The 12653-nt window shown below is 60.5% G+C and overlaps 1 protein-coding gene across 2 annotated transcripts; it reads right to left on the bottom strand.

Annotated features, from left to right (window-relative positions):
• Positions 1-1420: 1420 nt before the first annotated feature.
• On the bottom strand, positions 1421-12141 carry GAL3ST1 (galactose-3-O-sulfotransferase 1). 2 transcript variants are annotated; one of them, XM_036353798.1, is made up of 4 exons: positions 11963-12137; positions 8999-9077; positions 4454-4593; positions 1422-3629 (listed from the first exon to the last, which is right to left on the bottom strand). In XM_036353798.1, exons 3-4 carry the CDS (start codon positions 4582-4584, stop codon positions 2477-2479), a joined length of 1284 nt encoding a protein of 427 aa, XP_036209691.1. In that variant the 5' UTR covers positions 4585-4593; positions 8999-9077; positions 11963-12137; the 3' UTR covers positions 1422-2476. The 2 variants fall into 2 exon arrangements, with proteins under 2 accessions (XP_036209692.1, XP_036209691.1); XM_036353799.1 differs by lacking the exon at positions 8999-9077 and having other exon boundaries at positions 1421-3629; positions 11963-12141.
• Positions 12142-12653: the final 512 nt, after the last annotated feature.

Raw genomic sequence — 12653 nt, 5'->3', positions numbered from 1 at the left:
TTTTTTTTCTTAATAATATTTTTTTGTTGAAAGTGTTACATACATGACCTCATCTTGAAGACATGAACAAAAACTGTATTTCCAAATAAAGTCAGTTAGAGGGAACCGGGGAAGTTAGCAATTCAACCTCTCTCTCTCTTTTTTTTAATGTTTTTATTGATTTGAGAGAGAGAAGGGAGAGGGGGGGAGAGAGAGAGAGAAGCATCACTATGAAAGAGAAACATCGATCAGTTGCACCCTGACCAAGGATGGAGCGTGCAATTACGAGCCCTGACTGAACCCGGGACCTTTCGGTGCACAGGCTGATGCTCAGCCCACTGAGCCGTACCAGCCAGGGCCAACATCTCCTTTTAGGGGATACAATTCAACCCACAGTGGAGAGGAACAGGTGGTTCCACTGAATTTCTCCCCGGGGACAGCATGACCCCCGCTCTGGCTTTCACATGTCAGGCCTACAGATGACTGGTCATCGTGGCCCCCCATCTGGACAGAAATAGCAGGACTGACCAAGACCAAATTCGGCACCATGGCGCCCCCTGCTGCCTCGCTGTGGCAAGAGCAGCCTGGCTCCTGCAAGCTGCAAGCTGCAAGCAGCCGCAGAGACCCTTGGGGATCACTTTTTTTTTCTTTTTTTTTTTGTCTTCTGGGGATTACTTTTATTTATTTTAAGAATCTTTCTCTTTTATATTTTTATTGATTTCAGAGAGGAAAGGAGAGGGAGAGATAGAAACATCTGATGACAGAGAATCGTTGATTGACTGGCTCCTGCACGCCCCCTACTGGGGATTGAGCCCACAACCCGGGCATGTGCCCTGGACCGGAATCAAATCCTGGACCCTTTAGTCCACAGGGCGTCGCTCTAACCACTGAGCAAACCAGCTAGGGCTCCTCATTGATGTCTCTATCTCTCTCCCTCTCCCTTCCTTTCTGAAATCAATAAAAATCTATTTAAAAATAACAATAACTTGTGTTCTTAAACAAAAAAAGAAAAGAAAAGAAACAGTCCAGGGTGGAAGGGGAGCCCAGGGCCTAGGTAGGGTTGGGGCACCAGCGGGGGCGGGGGGCAGCTGGAGTGGTCAGGGGGTGGGGGGGAGACAGGCAGAGTCGGGGTAAACAGGCACTGGAGATGCGAGGGCCCCAGGGCCCCAGGGAGGTGGTTTAGTTCTTGGTTTGAGGTGTGACCTTGGGCAAGTCCCTTCTCAGAATGTCAGTCCCCACATCTGCAAAACGGGAGTTACTGTGCCTGCCGCAAGCATTATTGTGAGATGAATGAGCTTCTGCTAGAACCTGTGGCCTGGGCTCAGCGCCACAGCTCAGTGTCCCCCACTGAGTGCTCCCCAGCTCCCTCCCTCTCTCTCTCTCTCTCTCTCTCTCTCTCTCTCTCTCTCTCTCACACACACACACACACACACACACACACACGGACTCTATCCCCACGTGGCCACACGCTCTGCCTGCCCCCGCCCCGGCTCCAATCTTATCACTTACTTGCCGTGTGATCTTGGCCAAGTGACTTCCCCGCTCTGAGCTCCCTTCCTCATCTCTGGCATGCAAGAGTAACAGTCCCCCGGGGCCCTGGTGGGCGTTGCTCAGTGATTAGAGCATCATCCTGCACACCGAAGGGTCACGGGTTCGATTCCCGGTCAAGGGCACATACCCAGGTTGCAGGTTCGATCCCTGGGCCCAGTCAGAGGGCACCAGAAGCAACCAATGTGTGTCTCTCACATCGATGTCTCTCTCTCTCTCTCTCTCTCTCTCTTTCTCTCTCTTTTTCTCTCTCTCTCCCTTCCATTCTGTTTCTAAAAATCAATGGAAAAAATATCCTCAGGTGAGGATTAAAAATTTTTTTAAAAATAATAACAGTCCCCATGTCACTGAGTTTCAATGAAGATGAATTGAGATAATGCTCACAAGGTACTTAGCCTGTGCTGGGCACACAACCAGTGTTCAGTGGGAGGAAGCAACTGGTATATCCCCTGGATCATCTCACACTCACACTTACACACACACACACACACACACACACACACGATCTTCCTCATCTTGGTAGCGCATGGGAGTCCTTCAGCCACACGGGACTTCAGCATGTAACACTCCAAGCCCTTGCCACCCCCTGGGGCTCCGTCCCACAGACATCGTCACACAGGCGCCCACCATGCTCCCTTGGGGTCCCCAGTCCCTACCGGTTACCCCCACCTGGGCCCCGGCAGTCACCACCACGGACGCTGATTAACAAAACATGAAATGCCTTTACTTCTGAGGTCTCCCCTTTACGGGGAGGCAGGAAGTAGAACAGAACAGGGGATTTAATTTTTTTAAAAAAAGGAATAATTAGTCAAATACTGACGCTGTGGGCACAGACCTGGCTGGCGGCATCCCCACGGCAGCCCCGCCTTCCCCCGGGGACCGAGGTGGCACCAGGAGGGGCTGGGGGGAGGCCGGCCCGTCCCTGCCCGGCGGGATGGGCCCCGGGCCGTCACCACTGCAGAAAGTCCCGCACGAACTTCCAGAGCCTGGTGACCCACAGGTTGACGCCGAGGTCCATCAGGTACTGGATCTCGGGCGTGAGCATGCGACGGCAGAGCTGTGCGTGCCGCCGCCCGATGCTCTTCTTGAGGTTGTAGCCCAGGATGGACTTGGCGCCCAGCGGCTGCCAGGGCTGCATGGCCGCGTCCTGGATGGCGGCGGCGTCGACGGCGCGGCCCCCGTCGATGCAGATGCGCCGCATGCGCTCGTTGGCCCGGCGCAGGGCGGCCACCTCGCGGGCCATGCGCTCGCGCCCGAACGCCTCCACCTTGCGCCAGAAGCTGGCGTTGAAGTGGCGGTAGAGGCGGGCATCCAGCACGTTCCAGGCCGTGGCGCGCCGGTACAGCTCCCCCGACAGGCGGGGCACGGCCGAGGCGCGGCGGGCGTTGAGCTTGAAGTACAGCACGTCCTCCAGCTCCCAGCACAGCAGGTCCTTGAGCAGCACCAGGGACTCGTCGAAGTATTCCTGCAGCAGCACCAGGTGGAAGCGGCGCTCCACCTCCAGGATGTGCTCCTGCACCCGCGGGCTGCTGGGGTCCAGGCCGCTGTCGTAGCCCAGGTCGAAGAAGAGCAGGTTGCGGAGGTAGTGGGCGTTGTAGCCGCGGGGGTCGTAGTAGCGGTCGGGGTCTTGCAGGAACTCGGCCAGCTTGTCCCGGCCCGAGAGCTTCCAGGTGAAGGGCACCACCGAGCCGAAGTAGTGGAAGGAGGACTCGAAGAGGCGGGCGGGGTCCCGCAGCACCGTGATGAAGGTGGCGTTGGGCCGCACCAGGCCCCGCACCTCGTCGTAGTGGAAGCGCATGTGGTTGCAGATGATGTTGAAGCAGGCGCCCGGCCGGTAGTCCTGCACCAGGCTGCGCGCGAAGAAGGCCGGGTAGTCGAAGTCGTTGCGGCCGTTGGGGAAGGCGAACTTGAGCCCGTGCTTCTGGCCGAAGCGGAACAGGATGTTGAGCAGCGTGCTGCTGGCCGTCTTGTGCGTCTTCATGAACACGATGTCACGGCGGGGCCGGCACCCCGACGAGGACGACAACGAGGAGCCGTTGGCGGGGCTCGCCGTCTCCGACTCGCCCGGGGCCGGGGAGCAGGACGCGGTGCCCTCCGGGGTCCTGCAGGGCACAGAGGGGTGGGGAGAGCCTCAGGGGTGGCCGGGGCCCCCCGGTGTGGGGACCTCAGGCCCTGGTGTCCAGGGTTGTTGGGGACGGTGGTGGCGGGAGGAGCCAGGATGGGGACGGGACCGGAAGGGCCTTCCTCCGGGCGGCAGAGCCTCGGCCACTGCTTTGGCCTCTCCGGCCTCACGTTCCTCATGTGTAAAATGGGGGAAAAACACACTCTTTTTGTGGTGTTGGCGTGAGGTCAGAGAGAGACCAGCATGCTGGGTCTTGTCTCCTTTGTGGCCACTGCATCCTGGTACATTTATCATGAATTGGCATTGGGTTTAACCACGTGAAATTCTGTAGGCCAGAAACGGTCCATTTTTGACCCAAAATGATCAATTATCAGGAATTTCCTCTAGTTCAACTTAATACCACCCAACTAAGGGCAGGGGCTGTGCCAGGCCTTGGCTGAGCAGCCCCGTGGGAAGGTGGGATGGCCTCATGGTTAGGAGCCAGACTTGGAGGCCAACAGACCCCAGTTTGAATCCAGGCCCTGTGCCAGCCGAGTGCTCATGGACAAGTCACCGCCCCGCCCCCCGCCCCCCGCACCTCTCTCAGCCCCGTTGGAGCCTCAGTTGATAAAAATCCAAGTCATATACACAGATGGTGTTACCTGATTCCCCTGCTGCATAAGGCAGGCTCTGAAATTATACCCATTTCACAGATGCGAACACTGAGACCCAGGCTCACATAGTGAGTTCTGCCCTCAGCATAGCATGGTCAGGGTGCCCCCTCAGGCCCACCCCTCCCCTTGGTCACCCAGGAGGGCCACTCACGTAGATGGCAGGCCAGCGTGCAGTGGGGGGACTGCGTATGAGTACAGCAGCAGCAGGAAGCTGGTGAAGAGTGCTCCCAGCACCAGCCCCTTGGCCATGGACTCCCAGCGCTTCTTCTGAGGCAGCGGCATCTCAGACACCTGGCGGGGGGAGGGGAGGGGCACACAGCAGGGCAAGTGTCAGGAGGCCGGCCCCAGGGAGCGCCCACCACTGCCCCAGGCCTGGCTGGGTTGAGGGGCAGCCTTGGACATTGGGCCCTGCCTTCACCAGCTCGGCCCCCCAGCAGAATGCGGACAGAGAGACACACATGTGGAGAAATGTGGTGACAGGGTTGCACACGGAGACGGCTGGCAACGCCAACGCTGAGAGAAGTTGGAGGGCGGGGGGGCGCAAGGAGACGTTTCGACTGCTCAGTTCCATTTTTGTTTGTTGTTGTTTTTCGTTAATCTTCGCCTGAGGACGTTTTTTCCCTGATTATTTTAGAGAGAGTGGAGGAGAGAGGGAAAGACAGACAGAAACATCGATATGGGAGAAACACATCGATGGGCTGCCTCCTGCACGAGCCCCGATCAGGGCCCAGGCTGGGGACTCAGCCTGCAACTGAGGTCCGTGCCCTTGACCGGAATCGAACCCGGGACCCTCTGGTCCGCAGGCCGACGCTCTCTCCGCTGAGCCAGACCGGCCAGGGCGCTGGGTTCAGTTTTAATTTTGAAGCTGAGTTGGGTACATGGATGTTTCCTTTTTACACCCTTTTCGGCTTCATAAAGAAATCGTTTCCGAAGAAGGAAAAGAAGACCCTGTCCCATCGCCCGTCCCCCAGGCCCGGGGCTGGGGCTGACGACTGGGAGAGGCCACGACCCCCCTCCTTTCCAAAGCCCAGCCAGTCCCACCGTCTCGGGCGGCACCCTCCCCACCAGCTGCCCAGCGAGGGGCCCAGGCACAAAACTTTCCACTCCCGTCCTGGCGCCTGGCATGGGGCCCTCGGTCCCTGAGGCCACAAGAGGTCACGCATGCTGCCCGGTAACTACATGCATTGTCACGTCAGCACGGTCCCTGGGGGCAGAGGCCAAGTAACCCGCCTGGAAAGAACCCCACGTACTTCCCCTGGAAAAGTTACACGTGGGACCCAGCGGGGATCGAACCCACAACCTAGGCGTGTGCCCGGACTCGGTTTCAAACCCGCAGCCTCTCGGGGTCTGAGAATACACTCAGCCCCCTGGACCTCCCGGCCAGGCCTGCAACGGCTGCTTTTTCTTTCTTTCTTTTTTTTTTTTAATCCTCACCCAAGGATATTTTTTTGTTTGATTTTTAGAGAGAATGGAAGGGAGAGGGAGACAGAGAGAGAGAAGCACGGATGTGAGAGAGACACATCGATTGGCTGCCTCCCGCATGCCCTCGACCAGGGCCGGGAGCTGCAACCGAGGTCCGCGCCCCTGACCAGAATCGAACCCGGGACCCTTCAGTCCGCAGGCCGACGCTCTATCCACTGAGCCAAGCTGGCCAGGGCAATGGCTGCATTTTATGACCTTTTTAATCAGAAAAAGGCAATAAAATAGATTTAAATACTAGATGAGAAGGCTTGTGTGTGTGGAGGGGTACCGGCTAGGAGGGTCTGGTCATGGAGGGGCCCCAGGAAGGAGAGGCGTGGCCTCAGGCCCTGGAACCCCCCGCCCTGTCCTGGGGTCCAGTCGCAGGAGCCCCTGACCGCCCCTCCTGGGCCCCGGGGACCCGCGGGCTGTACCTCCTGAACAAGGAGCGGCCACTGCACACCTCCCCCCCTAAACAGACCTGCACCAGGCCTCCAGCGCCCCCTGGGGCCTCCATTCCCCGGGGTCCTGGGCCCAGCCAGCGCCTCAGACTCCGGCCCAAACCCCGAGCAGGACCTGGGGCCTCGGCTCCCCTGACTTCGGAGTGAGGAGGGCTCAGGAGTCCTGCCCTCGGAAAACCGCCAGCCCCGTCCCCACCGGCAGCCCCACTCACCAGGGCACCTTCTGGAAGGAACTCAGGGAGGCTGAGAAGCTCCGAGCAGAAGGCCAGGCAGCAGGGGGCAGACCGGCTCCCAGAGCCGTCAATCAGGCCCCGTCTGGCCCCGCCCAGGTGTTCCCAGCCCCCTCACTCACTCACTCACTCACTCATTCATTCATTCATTCATTCACTCTCCCACTGGGGCTCCCTCCAACCCAGCGGGAGGGGGGCCCTGGGCCGTCCCACCTTCTGGGCTCAGCGGCTTCTCCAGAACATCTCACTGACTCCACTCGGCCACCCTGGGAGGCAGACCCCACTGTCACCTGCGCTCTGCAGATGGGGAAACTGAGGCTCCCAGAGGTGATGTGACTGGCCCAGGGTCACTGGACAGACAAGGCAGGTTCGCGGCTGGAATTCACACCCAGGTCTGCCAGCCTCCGGCGCACAGCTCCCAGGTGTGTGGTGCAGCCCAGGCCCAGCCCCCAGCCTCTGGGAAGAAGGGTGTGTGCAACCGCAAGTGCCATCCGGAAGGCTCAGCAGCACAGCAGGGTCTGGCCTCCGTGGGCTGGGCCCGGGGCAGCCAGGGCAGAGGGTGGGGAAGCAGGGAGGGCCCTGGTGGCTGGTCCCTCCGGCCTCAGCAGCCAGAGGCACCCAAGACGGGAGGTTGGTTCCCTTCCGGCCTGGCCGCTGTGAACTTGGGCACAGCACACAGCCTCTCCAAGCCTCCGTCTCCCATGCACAATGGGCACAACAGCAAGATCAGGGCAGGCAGCACCCTAGTGATCCCAGGCAGAGCCCCTGGGTAGACTGAGGCCCAGCGACGGGCGCACTAGCAGGCAGGAGCCGGGCTGGTGGGGGTAGGGGGTGTGGGGAGAGGAATAATTATGAGGCTGCGAGATTTCAATGGGAGAATGCATGTACACAGGCAGAAATCAATACATATTATTATTATCACGACTGACCTGGGCCCAGGTGTGTGGGAGGAGGGATGCCCTCCGTGCCCAGCCCCAGGCAAACCTGATGGTGATTCAGCCCCGAGCGCTCCGAGCCTGGCACCCGGTGAACGTTTGACAAATGGACCCTCACGACTCTCAGGGCAGAACGTGGCCAGGGTGGACAACACCTGCGCCAGCACTTGGGGGCCAGGGGCCTGGGTTTGAGTCCCGGCTCTGCTGCTTCCTTGCTGGATGCCCGAGGCAAGTCTGTGCCCCTCTCTGGGCCTTAAATCCCCTCCAAAATGATGATGCCAACCCTCCCCCCATCCCAGGGTGGTGTGCAAACCCTCTGCACCCCCAAAGCTGACCATCGCACCTCCGTGCGGGGGAGCGGGAGACACACTTGCTGCGGGCCGGGGGCACAGAGGTGTGAGTTGAGGCTGGAGGAGCAGCTGGAGTCACCAGGGAAAGACTGAGGAAGGAGAAGGACCTGCAATTGTGGGAGCAGAGCGGGGAAGATCCCCCCTCGGAGATCAAGATCAAGGGTCTCCGGAGCCATCGGCTGCAGAACGTTCTGAGGAACCACATTCCCCACGAATGGCTCCCTGACTAATGGGCCTCGGTGCTGTGTGCTTAGCGTGCCCGCAGGAAAGCGGTGGGGTGAGTGTCCTGTGGCTGGAGACACTCTCACGGGGACGCTGGGAGAGACGTTAAGAGTAAAGCAACAGCCCGGCCGGGTGTAGCTCAGTGGTTGAGCATCGACCCAGGAACCAAGAGGTCACCGTTCGATTCCCCGTTGGGGCATATACCTGGCTTGTGGGCTCAATCCGCAGTGTGGGGGTGTGCGGGAGGCAGCCAATCGATGATTCTCTCTCCCATCGTTGATGTTTCCCTCTCCCTCTCCCTTCTTCTCTGAAATCAATAAAAATATATTGAAAAGAGAAAAGGGCAGAGCAAGAGGACTCTCCCTCCAGTGCTCAGAGTGCATAACGGACAGCAACTATTACAGTCTCAAGTGCCCATCCTCAGACCCAGGGGTGGCACAGAGCAGACACGCGCTGAGCATGGGCTGCCACCACGGTCATTATCATCATTACTATTACCCTCCCGGGATCCCAGTCACGGTCCCTTCGAGGTATATGCCGACTTGCCCGCCCACGATGGAGGATTGCAGGCAACTGACAGCCCCGGGTCCTAGTCCATGAGATACTGAGGACAACCTCAGGGTGGCCCGAGGCTCAGAGAGGGCAGGGCCACCCTCAAGGTCACACAGCACAGCAGCAGCAGAGACGGGACTAGAACCGGATCCCCTTCGTCCCCTGCCTACGGTGGTGATAGTCCCAGGGACGCGGGGCAGACGGTGCTGCTTTCCTAGCCCATCCCATCTGTTCCTGCCCTTGTGGGTGACCCCGGCCACGCTGCCCTCCATCTGTGCCAGTGGCTGGCTCCAGGCCAGGCCCAGCAATCCTCCAGCTTGGCTGGACGAGCACCTTTCACGGAACGAAGGAGAAACAGGACTCATCCCCCACCGCGTGCGCACAGGGAGCCCAGGCCAGGGTGGAAAGCCTCCTGGCCCAGAGCATCACCACCGGGCAGCTCTTGGCCCCGGGGACCTCAGGGCAGGGACAGGGGCAGACACACTTACCTCGGGCCTTGACGGGCTGGCTACCCCTTTGCTCTCCCTGCCTGAGCCACATCCGACTCCCAGGCTGCCTCTGCGGTCACTGGGAAATAGGAACGCTCCAATGACACCCAGTAATAAGCCGGCTGGCTCCCTCCCGCTCCGGGCTGTGAATATTCATGAGTTCCCTCCCTGGGGACAGCAGGTGGTAGGTCCCTGTACCCTGCTGGTGCACCCTCTGCCCCTTGGGTGGCCCCCGACCCTCCCTGGACCTCAGCGGCTGGGCAGATCCTTCATCCAAGGGCTCAGCAAGGTCCCTGGTGTCCTTGGGCCAAGGACACACGTAGCCGCAGAGCCCTGCAGAGAGCCCGTGACAGGCTCAAAGGCCACGGGGAGGGACAAGGAAGCCCCTGGGGTGGGGAGGCTGATTGCTCCTTGAATCACATCTCATTTAACACTGTCCTGTGCCTCAAACACCCCCATTACCCCACTCCCTGGGGGAAGGAACTAAGGCTCAGAGAGGGGAATTCACCTGCCCAAGGTCACACAGTCAGCAGAGGGCAGACAGCCGGACAGAGTCCAAACTCGGACTTGCCAAAAACCAGGGCTCAAAGAGACGCGACCAGAGAAACATTTGTCTGAAATCTGGGGGAGCCCAGAGGGTGAGCAGGTCATCCCACAAGGCCTTCTTGAGGGAAGCACCTGACCAAGGCTGGGAGGATGGGTCTGATGAGATTTCACAAGTTCTGAGTCCTCCATCGAACAGTACAGTCCAGAATCCCGCCTCCTCCCCTGTGTGAGGGATGGTGGCCCAGGTCCGCCAGGGGTTGGGGCCAATCCAGACGCTATTGGTTTTTCCCAAGGTCTAGACAGGACGGGGGAATGCCCCGAGGAGACCAGGACCAAGGGCCTCCAAAGCCATCGGCTGCAGAACGTGCTGACGAACCACTGCTCCCCGCGAATGGCTCCCTGACTAATGGGCCTCGTGCTGTGTGCTCGGCGTGCCCGCAGGAACAGGACCCTGGCAGGGGAAGTGGTGGGGTGAGCGCCCAGGGCTGATTCCTGTGGCCGGAGGCGACTCTCACAGGGCAGCTGGAGGAGACGAAGTAGAGCAATAGCCCGGCCGGCGTGGCTCAGTGGCTGAGCGTCGACCTATGAACCAGGAGGCTACGGTTCCATTCCCGGTCGGGGCACAGGCCCGGGTTGTGGGCTCGATCCCCAGTGGGGGCGTGCAGGAGGCAATCAATGGTTCTCTCTCATCACTGATGTTTCTATGTCTCTCACTCTTTCCCTTCCTCTCTCAAATCAATAAAAATATTTGTTTAAAAGAGCCTGGCCAAACCGGATAGAGCATCGGCCTGTGGACTGAAGGGTCCCGGGTTCGATTCCGGTCAAGGGCATGTGCCTTGGTTGCGGGCACATCCCCAGTGGGGGGTGTGCAGGAGGCAGCTGGTCAATGCTTCTCTCTCATCGATGTTTCTGACTCTCTATCCCTCTCCCTTCCTCTCTGTTAAAAAATCAATAAAATATATTTAAAAAGAAAAAAAAAAAAAGAGCCTGCGCTGCCATGCCGGAATTCCACCATCTGGGCCTCCTTCTCCCAGTTAATGGCCCTCCCACCGGGTGGCACACTCAGTCCCTTAGACCCCAGACAGAGGGAGGGACCACAGGGGACACACTCCTCCCTCGCTGGGTGGCACAAGGGCTTCAGACCCAAGCTCTCAACCATCAGACCTGACCCATCGGACGAGGGGATGCAGGGGAGGCAGGCAAGCTGCTCTGTCCGCAGGGCATTTCCTTCAGGCAGGGATCTGCTCGAGGTGGCAGCTGGGAACAGGGCTCTCTTGTCTCTGCTCCCCGCGTAGCAGCCTGCTCAGGCCCGAGTGTCAGGCAGAGCTGGGAGCCAGGGGGTGAGGCGAGGGGGCGGGGGTTGGGGGCAGCCCAGACAGCTTCGAGAGGCTCAGACCCCAGAGGGGCCCCACTTTGCAGCCACCTTTGAACTGTGTGACTTCGGGCAAGTCTCGGGACCTCCCTGAGCCTCAGTTTCCCCTCGGGATCCCGGGCATAGTGGCCACATCTCCTTTGCAGGGCAAGGCACAGGGCAGCTGATCGGGGCTGCCCTGGCCCAGGCCCGCTCACAGCCTGACCCTCTCTGGGCCTCGGGCTACTCCCTTCGTAAAGGAAGAGGCTGGGTTCTCCCAACTGGACTGTCCTTCTGAGGATTTCCATGGCCCCTGTCACCTCGGCAACCCAGGCGATCGGGTGTCAGGCCTGTCACCCTCTCTCCCTCCCTCCCTCTCTCCCACCCTCTCACCGGTGTGGGTTATGGCTGCCAGATGTGCACCCATCACCTCTCCGGTTCGAGGCAGGTGGGGAGAGGGTTCCCATTGGGAAGGGACCACGGTCTCGCTCCGAGCTGTTACCACAGCTGGCTTGGCACCAAGCTGGTCCCCTTTCCTGGGCGCTGGTCTGGGAAACAGGGGAACTGTTGGGTTTCCTCGGGGGGCCCCTCCTGGAGACCAGCGTTAGTCCCATCCCCACAAGCCTCTCCTTGGCGGCCTTGCCTCTCTGTGGCACAGGTCAGGGCCTTCTCCAAGCAGAGGGGATCCCTCCCTTATCCAGGTCCCCAGCCCCTGCTCGGACAACCCCGCTTCTGGGGGAAGGCTGGGGGGCAGAGGGGAGATTCCTGCCTCTCTTCCCAGCACAGGCTGCTGGGCCAAAGATTAATCATTAATGGACTTCCAGCTCCAGCCCAGCTCCAGCCCCACCCATCCCCTGTGGACTGAATGGGGAAACCCTGGAAACGGGGGACCCTGGGAAGACACCAAGGACAGGGTGAGGACCCACCTGCGCCCTCCCCGGCCCCAGCCCAGCCACCGGCCCGAAGCTGTAGTTCAGCGCGCTCCTAAACCACTCGGGTCTGAGAGTCCGGTCTGACTTGCAATTTGGAGGTTGGGGCGATGAGGCAGGGTGCACCCCAGTACGTACCTGTCCCCTCCTGGGGCGTGGGCTTGATGGCTCGGCCCGGGCCGCGCCGCCCGGGCGCTTACTAGGCGGCGGGGCGTACCCACCGGAGCCCCCTGCTCCGCCCGGCCTGGGCCATGCTCCCGCCCCGCCCCCCGACGCCGCCGCGCCCGCCGGATCGGATCGCGTTCGCTCGGCCAGGTGCGGCCGGCAGCCTCGCCCAGCCCCCGGCTCTGCAGCCAATGGGCACCCCGGGCCCCGGGCCCCTCCCGGGCCCTCGGCGCGCGCCCAGGGCGCACAGAAGCCGCATTCAGCATCGCGCCCCCGCCAGTGGCCCAACAAGGCGCATTTGTCTCGGATGCGCCAACGGGGCCATTGTCCCACCGCCGGACCCTGAGGCTCGGCTGAGCTCCTAGCCCGAGGGGATTCGAGGGTGCCCAGGAAACGGGTGGCGTGGTGGTGGTGCGGGCAGCCCAGCTCTGGGAAGGAGGCGGCTAGACGAGCTGCTTAACTTCTATGGGGAGTTCTGGAGCCCCGAGGGCTCAATGGGAGGTTGGGTCCCCTGCTCAGAGTCAGCGCAGGCTGGGATACACTTGTTTGAGATGTAGACGAATGCGGGGGACGGGGCGGGGGTGGTGCCAGAATTCCCGAAGGAAGCTCAGGCAAGGGACCCCTCTCCCACTGCTCAGACACTTGGTCTCAGTTGACCCCAGCT

This window comes from Myotis myotis, unplaced genomic scaffold, assembly GCF_014108235.1.
Source record: "Myotis myotis isolate mMyoMyo1 unplaced genomic scaffold, mMyoMyo1.p scaffold_m19_p_20, whole genome shotgun sequence".
Lineage (NCBI taxonomy): Eukaryota > Metazoa > Chordata > Mammalia > Chiroptera > Vespertilionidae > Myotis > Myotis myotis.
Note: the sequence above shows the minus strand (reverse complement) of the source record. Positions and strands in the feature narration are given on the sequence as shown.